At 49.4% G+C, this 23,815-nt stretch overlaps 2 protein-coding genes across 2 annotated transcripts in view; both read left to right on the top strand.

Annotated features, from left to right (window-relative positions):
* Window positions 1-2,840: 2,840 nt before the first annotated feature.
* Window positions 2,841-12,952, top strand: LOC309543589 (uncharacterized protein; the record flags this gene model as incomplete). The annotated part of the gene is made up of 4 exons (XM_082276051.1): window positions 2,841-3,081; window positions 7,321-7,421; window positions 8,137-8,280; window positions 11,675-12,952. 4 exons carry the CDS (start codon window positions 2,841-2,843, stop codon window positions 12,950-12,952), a joined length of 1,764 nt encoding a protein of 587 aa, XP_082132177.1.
* Window positions 12,953-13,700: 748 nt separating this feature from the next.
* The window catches only part of LOC309543590 (ATP-dependent DNA helicase Q4-like), a 73,775-nt gene continuing 63,660 nt past the window's right edge, over window positions 13,701-23,815 (top strand). Inside the window, exons 1-4 of the mRNA XM_082276052.1 lie at window positions 13,701-13,796; window positions 17,102-17,231; window positions 18,235-18,345; window positions 21,715-21,834. Of these exons, the coding sequence (XP_082132178.1) occupies window positions 17,102-17,231; window positions 18,235-18,345; window positions 21,715-21,834 (361 nt within the window). The 5' untranslated portion in view covers window positions 13,701-13,796. The remainder of the gene's footprint in view (window positions 13,797-17,101; window positions 17,232-18,234; window positions 18,346-21,714; window positions 21,835-23,815) is intronic.

Genomic DNA, 23,815 nt, shown 5'->3' with positions numbered 1-23,815 from the left:
AATTCCCTCCAAAGTAAAGGGAACCCTGTGGTGGTAGAGGTCGCCACCGCACCTGACCAGAGGGCTGGAATGGGTCATTTCGATATCTCAGAGAAAAACGACGGATGCAAGCTCTTATGGGATAGGGAGCCCATCTATAAAAATCGATAGTGCAGGGAGAATGGTCCCCGGTGGAAACAAGAGCATCATCAAATCAAAGGGAGCTTCTGGCAGTGCAGAGGGCCTTAGAGGTTTTTCATGCAGAGGTCAGCAGTCACCATCTACAGATTCGATCCGACAACATTGCAACAGTAGCGTATCTTAATAAACCAGGGGGTACAAGAATTCGGACTTTGCAATTCACAGCCCAAAAGATTCTATCTTGGGCCGGGGTGAATCTAGCCTCTATTTCAGTACTTCATCTGAAAGGGACTCAGAATTGTTTGGCAGATTACCTCAGCCGCTACCAGGTGTGTCAGGACAATTGGCTCCTCAACCTGGAAATTTTTGCGGAAATTGCCAGCAGGCGGGGTTCCCTAGAGGCGGACCTTTTTGCCACCCAAACAGCAAAACTGATTATTTTCTCTGAATCCAGGGGATCAGTCTCTGGGGATCAACGCTTTTGCGAATTCCTGGTCATTCAGCCTCTGCTAAGCCTTCTTTCCTATCGGACTAAGCCCGGAAGTTTCTTCTGGAAAACACCAATTTGATCCTGATATGGCCCTTTGGGCCAAAAATGGTCTGGTTTTCACGATTGCAGGCCCTAGCCTCGAAACCTTCAGTGACTCTCCCTATGAGACATGAGAATGATGTCCCTATGAGACAGGACCTGTTGTCTCCGGGTCCGGTATCTTATCCTCAGGTGGCATCATTAAACTTAACAGCTTGATATCTGAAGAGCAGATACTAAGCTCCCAGGGGTTCTCAGACAAGACCCTAGTTAATTCCCAGACGCCTGTCACAAGAGCTATGTTCTACAAAATTTGGAAGAAATTTAACTTTTCGTTGTCTGATAATCGAAGATTTACTCCCGATGTTCCATCTATTCTGGAATTTTTTCAAGAGGGTGCCGACAAGGGTCTATCCCTTAGTACTTTAAAGGTTCAGGCTGCGGCCATAAGTGTTTTCCTCTAGTACTCCCTTTTGGAAAAGCCTGTCATAGCGAGGTTTTTCAAGGCAATGGTTGTCAGAACATGTCCTTCTTGGGACCTGTCTCTAGTCCTTCAAGCTTTAGTGACTGTTCCCTTCAAGCCCCTGAGGGATTTGTTAGTGAAATTGCTAAAAACTACATTCCTGGTTGCAGTTACGTCCACTCGCAAGGTCAGCGAATTGCAGGCTCTCTCAATAAGGGAGCCTTTCCTCACAATTTTGGACGATAGATTTGTGTTAAAAACCGACCCAGAGTTTTTGAGAGAAAATGAACTAAAGTTCAGAAGGTGGGACTTTATATGAGGCTCTGCCCATTGGGGCTAGATGCCTCCATCCCTGGTCATATGAATATAAGGGGAAAAAAATAACAATAAATAGAAAAGGGGTACGTCAGGCAGTGGGCTTATACAAAGATAATAAGGTAGAAACATAGTAATTTGGCAGTAATTATTAGGGATGTAACGATATCGAAGATATCGTGATATCGTATCGTCGTGGTCGTCTCGATATCGTCGTGGTCGTGTCTCGATATCGTCGTGGTTGGGTTACAATATTAAAAGGACAGGTGTCCGTCAAAAAGCAAGAGGAATAAACACAGTCCCGCGGAACAAATCATTGTTAACTACATAGACCAGAGTTTAAGGATTTTTTTTACTGTTTTTTTCCTTGCAATGTAGATATTTTGATCTTTCTGATGAAAAACGTGAACATAAGCTAAATGATAGGTCAGTGTTTTTTTTAAAGGCTTTTTGACTGACTATTTTATTTAAGTTTAAGTTATGTTCCTAAATACCAGTTTTAAAAGGCTGCCTTTATTTGCCTTGCACATTTAAACCTGACTTAACTTGATCTTTGTTTGCACTTAAAGGGAATTGCCTATTGTTTGTTTACAATTGTTCTAGCTGCTTCTTAACTTGAACATTGCACAGAAGAATCAGTTATGCAACCAAATATTACTATACAGAATATTGATGTTCCTGACTACAACTTGCACTTTAAAAGCACTATGTGATCAGTGTTTTATGTTATCATGGATCCATAAATACAACAATAAATTGCCTGTTGACTGGCAAAAGCAGAATAAATGTCGGTATTTTTTCGCTATTATCATCACAAACACTATCATGAGCTATTTAACAATACCATGAGCTTTTCCACAATATCGCAATAAATATCGTACCGTGAGGTCAATATCGAAATTGTATCGTACCGTGAGATTTTGATATCGTTACATCCCTAGTAATTATTATACATTAATATAATGTAGCCCATTGCCAAAGAGGGGGCAACTAACAGGGGAAAGAGTAAAATGGAGGGGGAACATGGGACTTTATATGACGTGTGTGGGCAAGCGGTTGGTAATAAAAATAGTAGGATCATTGGTAAAGGAAAACGGGTTTAATGATACATGTAAACTTGTATAACATTGCATCAGTTGCATAGTATATACATATAGTATTCAAAACCATGATACAGTACAGGGCATATTCATATAAGCACATAATGCGATGATAAAAATTGTGCTTAAAATCAGAAGTAACTAAAGATAAGCAGTTCTAAGGTCCAAATGAGTGATATGGTAGATGCATCGGTAATACGCTTCGTGGGCAATTCCACTTTCTCAAGTGCATCATACAGAAGATTAAATGTTAGAATCAGTATACAAAGATGTAAGAATATCCTGAAGCATAGGTTCAGAAGGCAAAACATCCATGCCGGAAGCTGTGGGAGCCCACCGAGCAGCCAACACAGGGCCCATCAAGAGGACACTCAAAGTAACGAAGTCTGGCCAAGATAATGAGTGGGTGGCGATATCAAGATCGCAATCACCAGAGATATCCGAATTAGCCATGGGGAAACTCCCAGCGTTACGTCTGCGCTCGATATGGGAAGGAAACCGCCGCCTCCCGGGTGAAGAAACATCCAGCACCAGACCCAGGGTTTTTGCCAACGGTAGCTGCTTCCTTTCATAGATCACTGGATATTGTGCTACCAACCTTTTGTAATTTTCCTAAAAATGAGAAAAAAAGGGATTTTAGTATTTTGGATGTCAGAAGGGTTCTTCTCTCATACCTAGAGGTAACCAAAACCTTTAGGAAATCTGAGGCCTTATTTGTTCTTTTTTTCTGGGACACACAAGCGTAATGGAGCCTCTAAGGCCACCATAGCGTAATGGAGCCTCTAAGGCCACCATAGCGTAATGGAGCCTCTAAGGCCACCATAGCCAGGTGAATAAAGCAGACAATTGCCGAAGCCTATAGAGTTAGGAATGTTTCTCCCCCATTTGTCAATGCGCATTCAACGAGAGCCTTTTCCACGTCCTGGGCTGAAAAAGCTGGAGCCTCACCAGAACAAATATGTAAGGCGGCCACTTGGTCTAATTTTTCGACCTTTGTTGAAAATTATCGCCTGGACCTCCACTCACCCCAGGAGCAGGCGTTTGGTGGAAAGGTTCTCCAGGTAGAAGTCTCTCCCTAGACTGGTAAGTTCTGGCTCATCATCTCATGGGCTGCCCTGGAAGACGACTTGAGAAAGGCTGAGTTAGACTTACCGTTAATTCCTTTTCTGAGATTCTTCCAGGACAGCCGGATTCCCACCCGGTGATGTCTTGTATTATGCATATGTTTTGAAGAGACGTCCTACGGTTCTGGAGATATACTGAAGGGGGGAGGACTAGGGGACCGCCTTTCATCTGGTGGGGTTAACATTTTTCCTGTCCTGGTAGAGGGAGCCCTGGGTCTCATGGGCTGTCCTAGAAGACTCGGAAAAGGAGTTACCGGTGAGTCTAACTCCGCTTTTCTATCATTTGTGTTGAACTTCCCTCCAATTAGTGTAAGGTCATGTCCCCGATTTTGGTTTCATATTGAAAAAACTGCCCTCCTGTACCTTATTCACCCCATTGATGTATTTAGAGGTTTCAGTCGTGTCTCCTCGTTCCTTTCCTTCCTCCAGACTGTACATAGACTGTTCCTGAAGTCTCTCCTCATCTGTTTTATACCCTAAACCTTCCACCATTTCTGTTCCCCATCTCTGGACTTGTTCTATATTACTAATATCTTTCTGTAAGTGAGATCTCCAGAACCGGGCACAGTATTCTAAATGGGGTCTCACGGATAAATATCTATATAGAGGAATGGGGACCTCCTTCCCCTGCCGGGAACCTCTCTAGTGATATAAAGATCTATATAGAGGAATGGGGACCTTCCATCCTCCTACTGGTGATCCCTCTAGTGATATAAAGATCTATATAGAGGAATCAGGACCTCCTTCCCCTGCCGGGGACCCCTCTAGTGATATAAAGATCTATATAGAGGAATCAGGACCTTCCATCCTCCTGCTGGTGACCCCTCTAGTGATATAAAGATCTATATAGAGGAATCAGGACCTCCATACTCCTGCTGGGGACCCCTCTTGTGATATAAAGATCTATATAGAGGAATCAGGACCTCCTTCCTCCTGCTGGGGACCCCTCTAGTGATATAAAGATCTATATAGAGGAATCAGGACCTCCTTCCTCCTGCTGGGGACCCCTCTAGTGATATAAAGATCTATATAGAGGAATCAGGACCTTCCATCCTCCTGCTGGTGACCCCTCTAGTGATATAAAGATCTATATAGAGGAATCAGGACCTTCCATCCTCCTGCTGGTGACCCCTCTAGTGATATAAAGATCTATATGGAGGAATCAGGACCTCCTTCCTCCTGCTGGGGACCCCTCTAGTGATATACAGATCTATATAGAGGAATCAGGACCCCCTTCCTCCTGCCGGGGACCCCTCTAGTGATATAAAGATCTATATAGAGAAATCAGGACCTTCCATCCTCCTGCTGGTGACCCCTCTAGTGATATAAAGATCTATATAGAGGAATCAGGACCTCCATACTCCTGCTGGGGACCCCTCTAGTGATATAAAGATCTATATAGAGGAATCAGGACCTCCTTCCTCCTGCTGGGGACCCCTCTAGTGATATAAAGATCTATATAGAGGAATCAGGACCTTCCTTCCTCCTGCTGGTGACCCCTCTAGTGATATAAAGATCTATATAGAGGAATCAGGACCTTCCATCCTCCTGCTGGTGACCCCTCTAGTGATATAAAGATCTATATGGAGGAATCAGGACCTCCTTCCTCCTGCTGGGGACCCCTCTAGTGATATACAGATCTATATAGAGGAATCAGGACCCCCTTCCTCCTGCCGGGGACCCCTCTAGTGATATAAAGATCTATATAGAGGAATCAGGACCCCCTTCCTCCTGCCAGGGACCCCTCTAGTGATATAAAGATCTATATAGAGAAATCAGGACCTTCCATCCTCCTGCTGGTGACCCCTCTAGTGATATAAAGATCTATATAGAGGAATCAGGACCTCCTTCCTCCTGCTGGGGACCCCTCTAGTGATATAAAGATCTATATAGAGGAATCGGGACCTTCCATCCTCCTGGGGACCCCTCTAGTGATATAAAGATCTATATAGAGGAATCAGGACCTCCTTCCTCCTCCTGGGGACCCCTCTAGTGATATAAAGATCTATATAGAGGAATCAGGACCTCCTTCCTCCTGCTGGGGACCCCTCTAGTGATATAAAGATCTATATAGAGGAATCAGGACCTTCCTTCCTCCTGCTGGGACCCCTCTAGTGATATAAAGATCTATATGGAGGAATCAGGACCTCCTTCCTCCTGCTGGTGACCCCTCTAGTGATATAAAGATCTATATAGAGGAATCAGGACCTCCTTCCTCCTGCTGGGGACCCCTCTAGTGATATAAAGATCTATATAGAGGAATCAGGACCTTCCTTCCTCCTGCTGGGACCCCTCTAGTGATATAAAGATCTATATAGAGGAATCAGGACCTTCCATCCTCCTGCTGGTGACCCCTCTAGTGATATAAAGATCTATATGGAGGAATCAGGACCTCCTTCCCCCTGCTGGGGACCCCTCTAGTGATATAAAGATCTATATAGAGGAATCAGGACCTTCCATCCTCCTGCTGGGGACCCCTCTAGTGATATAAAGATCTATATAGAGGAATCAGGACCCCCTTTCTCCTGCTGGTGACCCCTCTAGTGATATAAAGATCTATATAGAGGAATCAGGACCTCCCATCCTCCTGCTGGTGACCCCTCTAGTGATATAAAGATCTATATGGAGGAATCAGGACCCCTTCCTCCTGCTGGTGACCCCTTTAGTGATATAAAGATCTATATAGAGGAATCAGGACCTTCCATCCTCCTGCTGGTGACCCCTCTAGTGATATAAAGATCTATATGGAGGAATCAGGACCTCCTTCCTCCTGCTGGGGACCCCTCTAGTGATATACAGATCTATATAGAGGAATCAGGACCTCCTTCCTCCTGCTGGGGACCCCTCTAGTGATATAAAGATCTATATGGAGGAATCAGGACCTCCTTCCTCCTGCTGGTGACCCCTCTAGTGATATAAAGATCTATATAGAGGAATCAGGACCTCCTTCCTCCTGCTGGGGACCCCTCTAGTGATATAAAGATCTATATAGAGGAATCAGGACCTTCCTTCCTCCTGCTGGGACCCCTCTAGTGATATAAAGATCTATATAGAGGAATCAGGACCTTCCATCCTCCTGCTGGTGACCCCTCTAGTGATATAAAGATCTATATGGAGGAATCAGGACCTCCTTCCCCCTGCTGGGGACCCCTCTAGTGATATAAAGATCTATATAGAGGAATCAGGACCTTCCATCCTCCTGCTGGGGACCCCTCTAGTGATATAAAGATCTATATAGAGGAATCAGGACCTCCCATCCTCCTGCTGGTGACCCCTCTAGTGATATAAAGATCTATATAGAGGAATCAGGACCCCCTTTCTCCTGCTGGTGACCCCTCTAGTGATATAAAGATCTATATAGAGGAATCAGGACCTCCCATCCTCCTGCTGGTGACCCCTCTAGTGATATAAAGATCTATATGGAGGAATCAGGACCCCTTCCTCCTGCTGGTGACCCCTTTAGTGATGCATCCTAGAATTCTATTCGCTTTTCCCACTGCCTGGTCACACTGTTTGCTCATTTTGCAATCATCTAAATTGTCCTCCATGTTTCTCCACTATGACCTCTTTGTCCTCCATGTTTCCCCACCCTGATCTTTGTCCTCCATGTTTCCCCACCCTGATCTTTGTCCTCCATGTTTCTTCACCCTGACCTCCTTTCTCCTTCAGACCTGTACAGGGAGTACCGAGCCCTGAAACAGAAGCAGCAGGCCAATGAATCTGTGCCATGTGTACAGGATGGAGCCGCAGACCAGGTTCCAGAGAGGGAGGTGAGTCCAGACTGTAGGTGGGGGAGGAGGTGGTACCAGCCTGGGTATTGGCCAGTGGGGGAGGGTTCATTCATGCCCAATGTATTGCTCCAGGCTAAGATTTTCTGGATTCCCTTACAGATAGAAAAACCTTTATATCTTGTCCCCTGTGAAGTGAGGTCTTACTCTCATCTCTGGGAGTACCAACGCTGGGATAAGACTTAGCTGGAGGTTCACCTCTGGACACTGCAACACCTGAGACCTTCAGATGGGTGCGGGGCAGCCAATGGTGTGTTCACCAATCACAGCACAAAGAGAAAGTGGCAGCTAGTCAGACCCTTTAAGACAAGCCGCCCGTTCCTTATTGTTCCCTATTGTTATGGTAGGAACCATCATCCCTCTTCAAATCTCACTGATAAATGTCTTATGTACTTGTATTGGCTTCCTCATACAGAGGAGAGGCAATCTACCTGGTACCAGTTGGGGTCACCTGTCCTGTACTAGGGGGGGGGACTGTTCTGTACTGGGGGGGGACTGTCCTGTACTGGGGGGGGGACTGTCCTGTACTGGGGGGGGGGCTGTCCTCAGTGCAGTGTTTGCTGTAGAACCCCCAGCGTTGGTACTCTCATAGATTGTAGTAGCAGAGGACATACAGTGACACCTGGATGTGGTTGTAATAGATTAGAATCTGACACCGGTTCTTCCCATGAATAACATTTTGTGTTTTACTGGTCAGCAGGGACCCGACTCCTGGGGGAACCACCTGAACCGCGCCGCCAGTCTGACTCCGAAGATGACCTCATTGGAACGCGACTCCCTCAAAGCCTCTGCGCAGTACTATGGAATGAAACTGAAATCCAACCTGGGAGGAGCTGGGAAGGTCAGCTGTCCGTCTAACTCCTCTCCACATATGTACCATCTGTCTGCCTTCCCTCGTGGGCGGGGCCATCTGTCTGCCTTCCCTCGTGGGCGGGGCCATCTGTCTGCCTTCACTCGTGGGCGGGGCCATCTGTCTGCCTTCCCTCGTGGGCGGGGCCATCTGGCTGCCTTCCCTCATGGGCGGGACTATCTTCCCCTTTTTGCCATAGGTGGGGCTGTCTGTCTCCATATGTGGGCGGGGCCATCTGTTTACTCCTTCATGAGTGGGGCCATCTGTCCCTTCTTCTTGGACTGGCCGGCTTTCTGCCAATATTTACAGAAAAAAAAGAACCCTAAAAATCTGAGTAATCACCATGACATTTTTTTGTTTTTACCCCGAAAGTTTAATATAAAAGTCCCCAAACACCTTTCATTTAAGCCTGACCCCCACTGAGAGGAATTTGGGGGTCACCTCTGCACTGACTTCACTATTCCCTGAACTGCAGACCCAAACTTATCATCTGTATACAGAACATTATTGGATCAGTATGGCAGCCAGGGATCTGGCATTTTCAGACAGGTCAGCTCTGGCAGCCTCCATACTGCTTCAGTATGAGATTTCTTAGGTAAATTAATTCCTAAATGTACCTCTGTGTGTACCCTAAAATGAACCCCCTAAATGTACCCCAAACGAAACTCCCTAAATATACCTCTGAATGTACCCCAAACTGAACCCCCTAAATGTACCCCAAATTGAATCCCTAAATGTACCCCAAATTGAATCCCCTAAATGTACTTCTGACTGTAACCCAACTGAACCCCCTAAATGTATCTCTGAATGTAACCCAAACTGAACCCCTAAACCTAATAGCTACCAATAACCCCCTTCATCACCCAACTGACCTATCTCTGCCAGCTCTCACCATTGGGGTGGAATTTGCCGCTCCTCTGTGACTGGACAGCAACTTGCTGGAAATTGCCGTTCTTAGTGGAGCTCAGTGGTCAGATGAGATTTCTGTCCCAGGATAAGGGGCCTCTGTCCCAGGATAAGGGGCCTCTGTCCCAGGATAAGGGGCCTCTGTCCCAGGATAAGGGGCCTCTGTCCCAGGATAAGGGGCCTCTGTCCCAGGATAAGGGGCCTCTGTCCCAGGATAAGGGACCTCTGTCCCAGGATAAGGGGCCTCTGTCCCAGGATAAGGGGCCTCTGTCCCAGGATAAGGGGCCTCTGTCCCAGGATAAGGGGCCTCTGTCCCAGGATAAGGGGCCTCTGTCCCAGGATAAGCGGCCTCTGTCCCAGGATAAGGGGCCTCTGTCCCAGGATAAGCGGCCTCTGTCCCAGTATAAGGGGCCTCTGGACCATTGGCGTATAGTGTATTGTGACATGAGGCTGGAACTGGCGAGGGATTGCAGGTAGGAGATGTTTCAGGCACTGGAAGCTGGGGAGGGGTTTAGGCATTGGAGGGAAGAGATGTTTCAGGCACTGGGGGAGGGGTTTAGGCATTGGAGGGAAGAGATGTTTCAGGCACTGGGGGCTGAGGAGGGGTTTAGGCATTGGAGGGAAGAGACGTTTCAGGCACTGGGGGCTGGAGAGGGGTTTAGGCATTGGAGGGAAGAGATGTTTCAGGCACTGGGGGCTGAGGAGGGGTTTAGGCATTGGAAGGAAGAGATGTTTCAGGCACTGGGGGCTGGAGAGGGGTTTAGGCATTGGAGAGAAGAGATGTTTCAGGCACTGGGGGCTGGGGAGAGGTTTAGGCATTGGAGGGAAGAGATGTTTCAGGCACTGGGGGCTACGGAGGGGTTTAGGCATCGGAGGAAGACTGCAGAGCTGTGATTGGTTGTCTCCTGCTGGTTATGTAGATGTGAGGATTTGATGCCATTTGTTGGGTCATTCCAATTCTAACGATCTCAGTGCAGAGTTGAAGGAATTCATTCAATGCATTCTGACGTCTAATTCCTGAGAAGAGAAGTTCAGTCTAAACCACAAATAAAATTGTCAGAGGAGAGTGAAAGATCGGAAGGACGGCTCGGGTAGAAGAGCTGAAGGATGGGTCGGGTAGAAGAGCTGAAGGATGGGTCGGGTAGAAGAGCTGAAGGATGGGTCGGGTAGAAGAGCGGAAGGATGGGTCGGGTAGAAGAGCGGAAGGATGGGTCGGGTAGAAGAGCGGAAGGATGGGTCGGGTAGAAGAGCGGAAGGATGGGTCGGGTAGAAGAGCGGAAGGATGGCTCGGGTAGAAGAGCGGAAGGATGGCTCGGGTAGAAGAGCGGAAGGATGGCTCGGGTAGAAGAGCGGAAGGATGGCTCGGGTAGATGAGCGGAAGGATGACTCGGGTAGATGAGCGGAAGGATGGCTCGGGTAGAAGAGCGGAAGGATGGCTCAGGTGAGGGTCCTGCAAAGCCGGAATGATAATAAGAGGATGGAGGAGTCCAGGTCAGCATAAAGTCCTTTAAAGTCAGTCAGATTTTCGGGGGTCATCCTCCCACTGACAGTAGTAATGAGGGGTCTCCTGTAGATCTGTTCTATATGTAGGGTTATGCCCCTGTTGGTGGGAATTGTTGGGTGTTTTGCTGACCTTTCCATATATTCCAGGTTGTAACGACACCCCAATGTATGAAAGGGGTTACAGTCGTCTAGGATAATCCGCTCCCGAACACCAGGACAGCTATCGACCACTCCAATCCGCCATACATGAAGCCCATACAAATAATCCCCCCCAAGTACAAGACAAGGCTCCGTATTGAGGTCAAGTGAGAATAACTCTCTTCTGCTCCTTTTATTGAAAGAAACACAGCATTTATATACACTTTCAGAGTACCACATGAACAATGGCTGTGTAATTACATCCCTTAGTAGACAGTCAGGTGAGCTCATTAACATACTTATCAATAGTCTCAGACCCAATTAACATACTGTCCTATTTTAGACAAAAGCACTTAGTTAATCAGTAGACATTCTTTAGGAGGGGCTGCTGGAAACAATCCCCCCTCTCTCTGCAGCTAATATACATTGATTAGCAGACATGGTGTCTCTCATAGTTCCTGGACGCCCAAATTAGGAGTTGCACTTCCTGTGCCTTACAGTGTATAGGAATAAGGTAGATCTCCATTTGAATAGCCCAAACCATATTCTCCGTGTACTCCACCCTCCCGGTCACCCTGCATCCATAAAAGATGCAGGGTGACTTAAACCTAAGAAAGCCACACAAGGCTGGACATGGTGCCTCCCAACCTCTTTAAAGGAATTTGGGGTCCACAACCCCCATGCCCAAAGTGATTCCTGTCACACAGGTCATATTTTGTAAAGGAGTTCCAGTGTGTCTCTAACACGGGGAGGGTGGTGCAGCGTTACATGAGGAGTTCACTTGATTTAGATTATTACAGCTCTGGCTTTGACCACTTTCTATTTGTTTCTTCCCCAGAACCGTCCTTGGTCCTTGAAAAAGCCGCTTAATCCTCGCTCGCCTGCTAATGCAGAGAAGAAGACTGTGCCATCGCCCACCTGCGTCCCACCTGAGCCATCGCCCACCTGCGTCCCACCTGAGCCATCGCCCACCTGCGTCCCACCTGAGCCATCGCCCACCTGCGTCCCACCTGAGCCATCGCCCACCTGCGTCCCACCTGAGCCATCGCCCACCTGCGTCCCACCTGAGCCATCGTCCATCTGCGTCCCACCTGAGCCATCGTCCATCTGCGTCCCACCTCAAGCCTCCACTGATCCTACTCCTGACCATCCTCCAGACCCCACGGAGGATTTTCCTTTTCTTACACTGGGCCTGAGAGCACACAAGGTTAATTTAACCCCTTCCCGTCATAATGGTGTTGGGAAGAAGCTTCACCAGCTCCAGTCTAAAGTTGGGCAGCGCCTGTCCTCACTGGACCCAGACTGGTTGCAGAGATGTGAGCTCCGAAAGGCGGGACAGGGAGATAAACCAATTGTGGAAGAGAGGGGAGGAAGAAAGTCTGGGATGGGGCTGATGGACTTCCAGTGGTCTCCTGTAGATGGACATTCTCCTTACTCCGGGAGGGGTCAGGGTGAGGTGAGGCATGAAGTGAAGTCAGTAGATGACACAAAGGTAAGTGTTGTGTCTACAGAGGATATTCCACGCATGACCACCAATGCTGCAGAGAAGATAAGTGAACCGGTAACAACCAGATGGTCAAACCATCGCCTGAAGGAGGTGGAGACCAGCCCTGAAGAACAAAGAAAGACGATCCTTCCAATCCCAGAGAGGAAGAAGGAAGTCCATCAACCACCAGGACCGAACATAGAAACTGCATCATCAGCCAGCAATCCATCCTCTGTACAGGGACAATATAAAGAGCTGGCAGGAGGCACAGAGGACACTAAGGGGAGAGATCTGACCCCACAGGATGGAAAAGTCTCACGAAGGAAAAGGGGAAGGGACGCAACAAATGATCCAGATCCTGAGGAGGTCCGCTCACAAAAGAGACAACGCAAAACAAAGCTGACCACAGGGGAGAAGAGTCCCAAGAAGCGAGGCAAGAAAAAGTCTACCTTAGATGAAGACTCTGAGGATCCGCCCAGAACTGAGGTCTCCAACCAAATGACAGAGAACCTTCTGGGGGAAATTATGGAAGAAGAATACAAGCCGAGAGCCACTGTACATACGCCACAAAGGTACGAGCTAAGAGCTCTGGGGGCGTATCCTGGAAAGGGTGGGTGGGTCTTGTATTAAGGGGCAGGGCTGAGCTCCGAAGTGTTGAATGTGGAGCACATAGTAATAGAATGAATCCAATTTTTAGAGCGGTGTACAGGAGATGCTGTTCTGGCCAATGACGGTGCTGGCCATGTTCTTATGACCTTTGTAGATCTGCTCCCCCTATGGGAGGGGGGGGGGATTTGTCTGAAGGGTTGGTCCTATATTAGAGATGAATTGTTCCTGAGATAGGACAACTTGGAGGAAACACTGACCATTGACACGCAGTGGGGTTATTTACTAAAACCGGAGAGTGCAAAATCTGGTGAAGCTCTGCACGATAACCAATCGCTTTCCAGGTTTTTCTGCCAAAGTTTCATGGAAGAAGCTGAGATTAGAAGCTGATTGGCTGCCATGCACAGCTGCTCCAGTTTTAGTAAATCTCTTCCCTAAGTATACCCTGCAGGATCATTTACCAATACACCAATCATTGGTCCATATGATGAGGCTTAGAAGTCATATTGAGGACTTCCTGATGGGGGCAGAAGGTGCCTTTTATTGGCCAGTACTAGGTGGACTAGAAATGTCTGGAGGCTCCAGGAGAGTTTCTGATTGGATGTGATAGTCCCGGAAGGAGACATGTTGACCATGGTACATTGGACTAACTGGGATGAATGACAGTAGATTGGGCCATTATTCTGGGATGGGTGGGGGAGGGTATGTCTCACCTTAGCACAGCGGAGATGGGGATGATCTCTGACTTATACCTCGTTTTTCTAACAGGGAACCACAGAGGAGAACGGAGAACTTTGTCCGCATTAATCTGAAGAAGAAATCCCATGTAAAAAGTTTTGTGTTGAATGGCAGCAGACTGAGAAAACAGGTAATGTCTTGTATTGGTGTGGGGCTGTCAGGCCAGGCCCTCCTTGTCTGGCTTGGGATAGGGCTGTGAATGGGCCAGCATCCTCCCTAGGTATGGGGCTGTCAGGCCAGGCCCTCCTTGTCTGGCTTGGGATAGGGCTGTGAATGGGCCAGCATCCTCCCTAGGTATGGGGCTGTCAGGCCAGGCCCTCCTTGTCTGGCTTGGGATAGGGCTGTGAATGGGCCGGCATCCTCCCTAGGTATGGGGCTGTCAGGCCAGGCCCTCCTTGTCTGGCTTGGGATAGGGCTGTGAATGGGCCAGCATCCTCCCTAGGTATGGGGCTGTCAGGCCAGGCCCTCCTTGTCTGGCTTGGGATAGGGCTGTGAATGGGCCGGCATCCTCCCTAGGTATGGGGCTGTCAGGCCAGGTCCTCCTTGTCTGGCTTGGGATAGGGCTGTGAATGGGCCAGCATCCTCCCTAGGTATGGGGCTGTCAGGCCAGGTCCTCCTTGTCTGGCTTGGGATAGGGCTGTGAATGGGCCAGCCTCCTCCCTAGGTATGGGGCTGTCAGGCCAGGTCCTCCTTGTCTGGCTTGGGATAGGGCTGTGAATAGGCCAGCCTCCTCCCTAGGTATGAGGCTGTCAGGCCAGGTCCTCCTTGTCTGGCTTGGAATAGGGTTGTAAATGGGTCGGCATTCTCCCTAGGTATGGGGCTGTCAGGCCAGGTCCTTCTTGTCTGGCTTGGGATAGGGCTGTGAATGGGCCGGCATCCTCCCTAGGTATGGGGCTGTCAGGCCAGGTCCTCCTTGTCTGGCTTGGGATAGGGCTGTGAATGGGCCAGCCTCCTCCCTAGGTATGGGGCTGTCAGGCCAGGTCCTTCTTGTCTGGCTTGGGATAGGGTTGTAAATGGGTCGGCATCCTCCCTAGGTATGGGGCTGTCAGGCCAGGCCCTCCTTGTCTGGCTTGGGATAGGGCTGTGAATGGGCCAGCATCCTCCCTAGGTATGGGGCTGTCAGGCCAGGCCCTCCTTGTCTGGCTTGGGATAGGGCTGTGAATGGGCCGGCATCCTCCCTAGGTATGGGGCTGTCAGGCCAGGCCCTCCTTGTCTGGCTTGGGATAGGGCTGTGAATGGGCCAGCATCCTCCCTAGGTATGGGGCTGTCAGGCCAGGCCCTCCTTGTCTGGCTTGGGATAGGGCTGTGAATGGGCCGGCATCCTCCCTAGGTATGGGGCTGTCAGGCCAGGCCCTCCTTGTCTGGCTTGGGATAGGGCTGTGAATGGGCCAGCATCCTCCCTAGGTATGGGGCTGTCAGGCCAGGCCCTCCTTGTCTGGCTTGGGATAGGGCTGTGAATGGGCCGGCATCCTCCCTAGGTATGGGGCTGTCAGGCCAGGTCCTCCTTGTCTGACTTGGGATAGGGCTGTGAATGGGCCGGCATCCTCCCTAGGTATGGGGCTGTCAGGCCAGGTCCTCCTTGTCTGGCTTGGGATAGGGCTGTGAATGGGTCGGCATCCTCCCTAGGTATGGGGCTGTCAGGCCAGGTCCTCCTTGTCTGGCTTGGGATAGGGCTGTGAATGGGTCGGCATCCTCCCTAGGTTTTGGGCTGTCAGGCCAGGTCCTCCTTGTCTGGCTTGGGATAGGGCTGTGAATGGGCCAGCATCCTCCCTAGGTATGGGGCTGTCAGGCCAGGTCCTCCTTGTCTGGCTTGGGATAGGGCTGTGAATGGGCCAGCATCCTCCCTAGGTATGGGGCTGTCAGGCCAGGTCCTCCTTGTCTGGCTTGGGATAGGGCTGTGAATGGGCCAGCCTCCTCCCTAGCTATGGGGCTGTCAGGCCAGGTCCTTCTTGTCTGGCTTGGGATAGGGCTGTGAATAGGCCAGCCTCCTCCCTAGGTATGAGGCTGTCAGGCCAGGTCCTCCTTGTCTGGCTTGGAATAGGGTTGTAAATGGGTTGGCATCCTCCCTAGGTATGGGGCTGTCAGGCCAGGTCCTTCTTGTCTGGCTTGGGATAGGGCTGTGAATGGGCCGGCATCCTCCCTAGGTATGGGGCTGTCAGGCCAGGTCCTCCTTGTCTGGCTTGGGATAGGGCTGTGAATGGGCCAGCCTCCTCCCTAGGTATGGGGCTGTCAGGCCAGGTCCTTCTTGTCTGGCTTGGGATAGGGTTGTAAATGGGTCGGCATCCTCCCTAGGTATGGGGCTGTCAGGCCAGGCCCTCCTTGTCTGGCTTGGGATAGGGCTGTGAATGGGCCAGCATCCTCCCTAGGTATGGGGCTGTCAGGCCAGGCCCTCCTTGTCTGGCTTGGGATAGGGCTGTGAATGGGCCAGCATCCTCCCTAGGTATGGGGCTGTCAGGCCAGGTCCTCCTTGTCTGGCTTGGGATAGGGCTGTGAATGGGCCAGCCTCCTCCCTAGGTATGGGGCTGTCAGGTCAGGTCCTTCTTGTCTGGCTTGGGATAGGGTTGTAAATGGGTCGGCATCCTCCCTAGGTATGGGGCTGTCAGGCCAGGTCCTTCTTGTCTGGCTTGGGATAGGGTTGTAAATGGGTCGGCATCCTCCCTAGGTATGGGGCTGTCAGGCCAGGCCCTCCTTGTCTGGCTTGGGATAGGGCTGTGAATGGGCCAGCATCCTCCCTAGGTATGGGGCTGTCAGGCCAGGCCCTCCTTGTCTGGCTTGGGATAGGGCTGTGAATGGGCCAGCATCCTCCCTAGGTATGGGGCTGTCAGGCCAGGCCCTCCTTGTCTGGCTTGGGATAGGGCTGTGAATGGGCCAGCATCCTCCCTAGGTATGGGGCTGTCAGGCCAGGCCCTCCTTGTCTGGCTTGGGATAGGGCTGTGAATGGGCCAGCATCCTCCCTAGGTATGGGGCTGTCAGGTCAGGTCCTTCTTGTCTGGCTTGGGATAAGGCTGTGAATGGGTCGGCATCCTCTCTAGGTGTGGGGCTGTCAGGCAAGGCCCTCCTTGTCTGGCTTGGGATAGGGCTGTGAATGGGTCGGCATCCTCCCTAGGTATGGGGCTGTCAGGTCAGGTCCTTCTTGTCTGGCTTGGGATAGGGATGTGAATGGGTCGGCATCCTCCCTAGGTATGGGGCTGTGGCTGGCTTGATGTCCTCTTTTTCTGGCTTTGTATTGGACCATGGCTGGGCCAGTGCCTTCCTGGGTATGGAGCTGTGGCTGTCCTCCTTGGTATGGGACTGTAGCTGGGCCAGCGTCCTCCTTGTCTCTACATTTATTGGGACTGTGGCTGGGCCAGCGTCCTCCTTGTCTCTACATTTATTGGGACTGTGGCTGGGCCAGCGTCCTCCTTGTCTCTACATTTCTATCTCCTTGTTTTCCAGATGTGGAAGCAGAAGTGGCAGAAGAAAGGAGAGCAGTTTGGTGGAGGAGGAAAACACTTTAACCACAGTGAGGACACCTGCTTCCATTGTAACAGGAAGGGTCATTGGGCGTCGCAGTGTCCCGGCAAAGGTATATTGGTAGAACGTATTGTAGCAGACTTCATTAATAAGCTGTGATGGTTGCTAGCGGTTACAGCACTTTTCCTATGGCTAGAACAGTCCCATAGACACACATGGAAAAATAATTACAATTCTTTCTTTCATTAAAACATCAGAAAATGAAATCCAGACTAAACCCAAAACCAATGTTTTAATATATTTCTCGGGCGCTCGGGTAAAAAAATTGTGTGGTTGAGTTCTCAGGTCTTTGTTGCTGGCACGGCCATTACGAGGAGTCTCCTTCTCCCTGCTGAAGTTTTATTTGTTAGGGGAATGTAACGAGGTGTGGGACCCCCTAGGTGGATGTTAACTCCCCATGGTGGGTGGGAATACCCCAAGGTGTGTGGGAATACCCCAAGGTGCGTGGGAATACCCCATGGTTGGGTGGGAATACCCCAAGGTGTGTGGGAATACCCCATGGTTGGGTGGGAATACCCCATGGTTGGGTGGGAATACCCCAAGGTGTGTGGGAATACCCCATGGTTGGGTGGGAATACCCCATGGTTGGGTGGGAATACCCCACGGTGGGCACACCACCCTACATGCTATGGTGCATAGGAGAAGGGACAGAAAAATTGGCTCTGAGACCTCCTCACTGAGCTGTGTAAGAGGTAGAAGATGTTAGTACATTGAGCTGTGTAAGAGGTAGAAGATGTTAGTACATTGAGCTGTGTAAGAGGTAGAAGATGTTAGTACATTGAGCTGTGTAAGAGGTAGAAGATGTTAGTACATTGAGCTGTGTAAGAGGTAGAAGATGTTAGTACATTGAGCTGTGTAAGAGGTAGAAGATGTTAGTACACTGAGCTGTGTAGGAGGTAGAAGATGTTAGTACATTGAGCTGTGTAAGAGGTAGAAGATGTTAGTACATTGAGCTGTGTAAGAGGTAGAAGATGTTAGTACATTGCTCACTCTGCCATGCTTTGTCGGTGGGTTTTGGTCTCTTTGTAGTAACATTCGGTCTTCTCTCCTTCCAGTACTTCCGGTCATAAAGCCTGAGGAGGCGGAGCCTGTGGAGGAGGAGAGGGTGTTGCCGTCATTAGAGGACGTGGCCAGGATGACCAACACTCAGATGGCGACCATAACGGGTGAGGGGCTGTAAGGTTCTGGCACTCTCAGTGCCTCCTATCACATCATTTCCGGGTGCTTTCCATCTACCTAGATAGATGAAGCACATATAGGTGTGTTTACCTTTTAAGAGTGCTGACATCATCACTGAGCGCCGGACTGAACAGCTATTTAAATCACCAGCTCTCACTCACATGTGTTCGTTCAACCTGCTGTGTGCCTAGATGTACCTTGATGCTAACCTGTCTTGAAGCTCTCATGCTTGCAAGCATGCCTCGCTAGTCGGAACCACTCTGCGCTGATCCCTATATCCCGCTACCGGATCAACCACTCTTGTCGAACCTCTCCTCTGCTACATTGCTACTAGTGATAAGTACCCCACAGGGGAAACCTCAATAACCTTCATACTAGAGCTTGCACTGTCTAGCTCTGCATACTGGGGACTGTTACTACATCTGCACTATCTGGATTGCTGGCTCTTGAGCCTACTGTCATCTGCTCTTGCGCTGGGTTGGTCTCTCCTGTATGTCGTCTGCTATCCTATCATCTACTGCCATACATGATTGCTGACCTATCTGCATCCCACCTGTCACCTATCGTCTCTACTCAACCTGTCTCTTCAGCCTATCACCTCTATACTACTATATACATAGATCACTCCAGGAACTTATTATTGAGTGTGTATATTTGTATTTACTTGCTGAATTGAGATCATCCACACATGATGAGTCTTTGGGAGTTGGGATTGGTGTCTCAGCGTTTCTCTACATGACTACTGAAGTGGAATATTTCTGCAGCTGTAAATCCACATCATACATAAAACGCAGGAGCGTTACAGATTGAACGAACCAGATAAAATGGATTCAGCAGAAATGACCACTCAGGTGACACAGTTAACACAACAAGTAACTGCGTTAATACACGCACTTACTGAATTAAAAGAAGACAATCAGGCTCTGACGCAGCAGGTGGCCAGACTGACACAGCCTACTGCTGCTCAACCCCCAGAACCTCTTGTCCTTCTACCAGACAGGTTTGATGGTTCCCGTTCCTCTTTTCTTTTTTTTCGTATCGGCAACAAGTGATCCGATTCTCACATCGGTTACCAACCTGATCCGATTTTCATATCGGCAACAAGTGATCCGATTCTCACATCGGTTACCAACCTGATCCGATTCTCATATCGGCAACAAGTGATCCGATTCTCGCATCGGTTACCAACCTAATCCGATTTTCATATCGGCAACAAGTGATCCGATTCTCAGATCGGTTACCAACCTGATCCGATTCTCATATCGGCAACAAGTGATCCGATTCTCATATCGGCAACAAGTGATCCGATTCTCACATCGGTTACCAACCTGATCCGATTCTCGTATCGGCAACTAGTCTTATCCGATTCTCGTATTGGCAACCAGTATTATCCGATTCTCGTATCGGCAACCAGTATTATCCGATTCTCGTATCGGCAACCAGTCTTATCCGATTCTCGTATCGGCAACCAGTCTTATCCGATTCTCGTATCGGCAACCAGTCTTTTCCGATTCTCGTATCGGCAACCAGTCTTTTCCGATTCTCACATCGGCAACCGCCTTTTTCCGATTCTTATATCGACAACCAGCCTTAGAGGCCTTCCGGAGCCGGCCTTACTGGGGGGGGTACTGTAAGGTTCTGGCACTCTCAGTGCCTCCTATCACATCATTTCCGGGTGCTTTCCATCTACCTAGATAGATGAAGCACATATAGGTGTGTTTCCCTTTAAGAGTGCTGACATCATCACTGAGCGCCGGACTGAACAGCTATTTAAATCACTAGCTCTCACTCACATGTGTTCGTTCAAACTGCTTTGTGCCTTGATGCTAACCTGTCTTGAAGCTCTCATGCTTGCAAGCATACCTCGCTGTCGGAACCACGCTGTGCTGATCCCTGTATCCCGCTACCGGATCATCCGCTCTTGCCGAACCTCTCCTCTGCTACATTGCTGCTAGTGATAAGTACCCCACAGGGGAAACCTCAATAACCTTCATACTAAAGCTTGCACTGTCTAGCTCTGCATACTAAGGACTGTTACTACATCTGCACCATCTAGATTGCTGGCTCTTGAGCCTACTGTCATCTGCTCTTGCGCTGGGTTGGTCTCTCCTGTATGTCGTCTGCTATCCTATCATCTACTGCCATACATGATTGCTGACCTATCTGCATCCCACCTGTCACCTATCGTCTCTACTCAACCTGTCTCTTCAGCCTATCACCTCTATACTACTATATACATAGATCACTCCAGGAACTTATTATTGAGTGTGTATATTTGTATTTACTTGCTGAATTGAGATCATCCACACATGATGAGTCTTTGGGAGTTGGGATTGGTGTCTCAGCGTTTCTCTACATGACTACTGAAGTGGAATATTTCTGCAGCTGTAAATCCACATCATACATAAAACGCAGGAGCGTTACAGGGGCACATAATGGCATTCATTGAGGGCAAAATTTCCCCTCTTCCTGCAGTTTTCTGAAATGTTTAATTCCAGTCCTGACAGAGAGATTCCAAATCCGGACAGAGATTCCAATCCTGACATAGGGTTTCCGAATCCTGACAGAGCGATTCCAAATCCGGACAGAGATTCCAATCCTGACATAGGGTTTCCGAATCCTGACAGAGAGATTCCGAATCCTGACAGAGAGATTCCGAATCCTGACAGAGAGATTCCGAATCCTGACAGAGAGATTCCGAATCCTGACAGAGAGATTCCGAATCCTGACAGAGAGATTCCGAATCCTGACAGAGAGATTCCGAATCCTGACAGAGAGATTCCGAATCCTGACAATGGGATTCCAACTCCTGACAATGGGATTCCAACTCCTGACAATGGGATTCCAACTCCTGACAATGGGATTCCAACTCCTGACAATGGGATTCCAACTCCTGACCAAGGGATTCCAACTCCTGACAAAATCTCAGGGCATGCCCCCCTAGAGGCTATTGCAGGATATGACGTCCAGCTACCTGATTTCATGCAATAGATCCAACCTGCCGCAGTAAATGTTCATTACTTGGTCGCCAAGGGGTTAATTATACCCTCCAAAATAGTCTGGATTGGCCCATTCAGTGTGCTATAAATATATCCCCCCTCCCCCACATGGTATGCCCCACCCAGGGGGAACTTATTCTATCTAGTTTTGGCTTCCACATGGGACATAAACTCACCCCCATACAGGGAATTGTCCTCCCATAACAACCAATCGGAGAGGAGGAGTTGTGATTGGTCGGTATGGGCTGCTGTACACAAACAGGACGCGGCTCTGCAACCTCGTGTTCTGCTAATCATGGTATACACCGGAGTTCTGCAGATAGCACTGACATGGATTTTTGTGTGCTTTGTTTTCAGAAACCTGTGAAGATCCCCACAATGTGAACCATGAAGTGGTCAGACCAGTATATGAACCAGTCCCACGCCCCCCTGCCATGACGCCTCTATATGAGCTGGAACCATCGGGGGCAGTCCGAGGTATGAATGTCTCTCTGGGTGAGGCCCGTTATCCACAGGGGTATGACTTTATTTCTGAGATAGGGTTTGTTATCCTTGGAGGTACGACTTCCTTTTATAATGAAGACTGCGTATCCATGGAGGTATGAATGTCTCTCTGGGTGAGGACTCCTTATCCATGGAGGAATGACTTCCTCTCTGGGTGAGGACTGCATATCCATGGAGGTATGACTTCCTCTCTGGGTGAGGACTCATTATCCATGGAGGTATAACTTCCTCTCTGGGTGAGGACCCATTATCCATGGAGGTATAACTTCCTCTCTGGGTGAAGGCCCATTATCCATGGAGGTATGACTTCCTCTCTGGGTGAGGACCCATTATCCATGGAGGTATGACTTCCTCTCTGGGTGAAGGCCCATTATCCATGGAGGTATGACTTCCTCTCTGGGTGAAGGCCCATTATCCATGGAGGTATGACTTCCTCTCTGGGTGAGGACTGCGTATCCATGGAGGTATGACTTCCTCTCTGGGTGAGGACCCATTATCCATGGAGGTATGACTTCCTCTCTGGGTGAAGGCCCATTATCCATGGAGGTATGACTTCCTCTCTGGGTGAGGACCCATTATCCATGGAGGTATGACTTCCTCTCTGGGTGAAGACCCATTATCCATGGAGGTATGACTTCCTCTCTGGGTGAAGGCCCATTATCCATGGAGGTATGACTTCCTCTCTGGGTGAAGGCCCATTATCCATGGAGGTATGACTTCCTCTCTGGGTTAGGGCCCATTATCCATGGAGGTATGACTTCCTCTCTGGATGAGGGCCCATTATCCATGGAGGTATGACTTCCTCTCTGGGTGAGGGCCCATTATCCATGGAGGTATGACTTCCTCTCTGGGTGAAGGCCCATTATCCATGGAGGTATGACTTCCTCTCTGGGTGAGGACTGCGTATCCATGGAGGTATGACTTCCTCTCTGGGTGAGGACCCATTATCCATGGAGGTATGACTTCCTCTCTGGGTGAAGGCCCATTATCCATGGAGGTATGACTTCCTCTCTGGGTGAGGACCCATTATCCATGGAGGTATGACTTCCTCTCTGGGTGAAGGCCCATTATCCATGGAGGTATGACTTCCTCTCTGGGTGAAGGCCCATTATCCATGGAGGTATGACTTCCTCTCTGGGTGAAGGCCCATTATCCATGGAGGTATGACTTCCTCTCTGGGTGAAGGCCCATTATCCATGGAGGTATGACTTCCTCTCTGGGTTAGGGCCCATTATCCATGGAGGTATGACTTCCCCTCTGGGTGAGGACCCATTATCCATGGAGGTATGACTTCCTCTCTGGATGAGGGCCCATTATCCATGGAGGTATGACTTCCTCTCTGGGTGAGGGCCCATTATCCATGGAGGTATGACTTCCTCTCTGGGTGAGGGCCCATTATCCATGGAGGTATGACTTCCCCTCTGGGTGAGGACCCATTATCCATGGAGGTATGACTTCCTCTCTGGATGAGGGCCCATTATCCATGGAGGTATGACTTCCTCTCTGCGTGAGGGCCCATTATCCATGGAGGTATGACTTCCTCTCTGGGTGAGGGCCCATTATCCATGGAGGTATGACTTCTCTCTGGGTGAGGACCCATTATCCTTGGAGGTCTGACTTTGTTTCGGGATGAAGACTGCGTATCCATGGAGGTATGATTTCCTCTCTGGGATAGGGCTTATCTATGGAAATATAACATTCCCTCTGGGTGAGGACCCATTATCGGTGGAGGTATGACTTCCTCTCTTGGTGAGGGCTTCATATCTAGAAAGGTATGACTCCTCTCTGAGTGAGGACTTTTTATCCATGGAGATACAACGTTCCCTCTGGGTGAGGACCCATTATCCTTGGAGGTCTGACTTCCTTTCGGGATGAAGACTGCGTATCCATGGAGGTATGATTTCCTCTCTTGGTGAGGGCTCCATCTCCATATTGGTATAACCTCCTCTCTGAT

The sequence above is a fragment of the Pelophylax lessonae genome (genome assembly GCF_965119305.1).
Source record: "Pelophylax lessonae genome assembly, contig: HAP1_SCAFFOLD_258, whole genome shotgun sequence".
Classification (NCBI taxonomy): domain Eukaryota; kingdom Metazoa; phylum Chordata; class Amphibia; order Anura; family Ranidae; genus Pelophylax; species Pelophylax lessonae.
The sequence above is the reverse complement of the archived record's forward strand: the minus strand, read 5'-3'. Positions and strand labels throughout refer to the sequence as shown.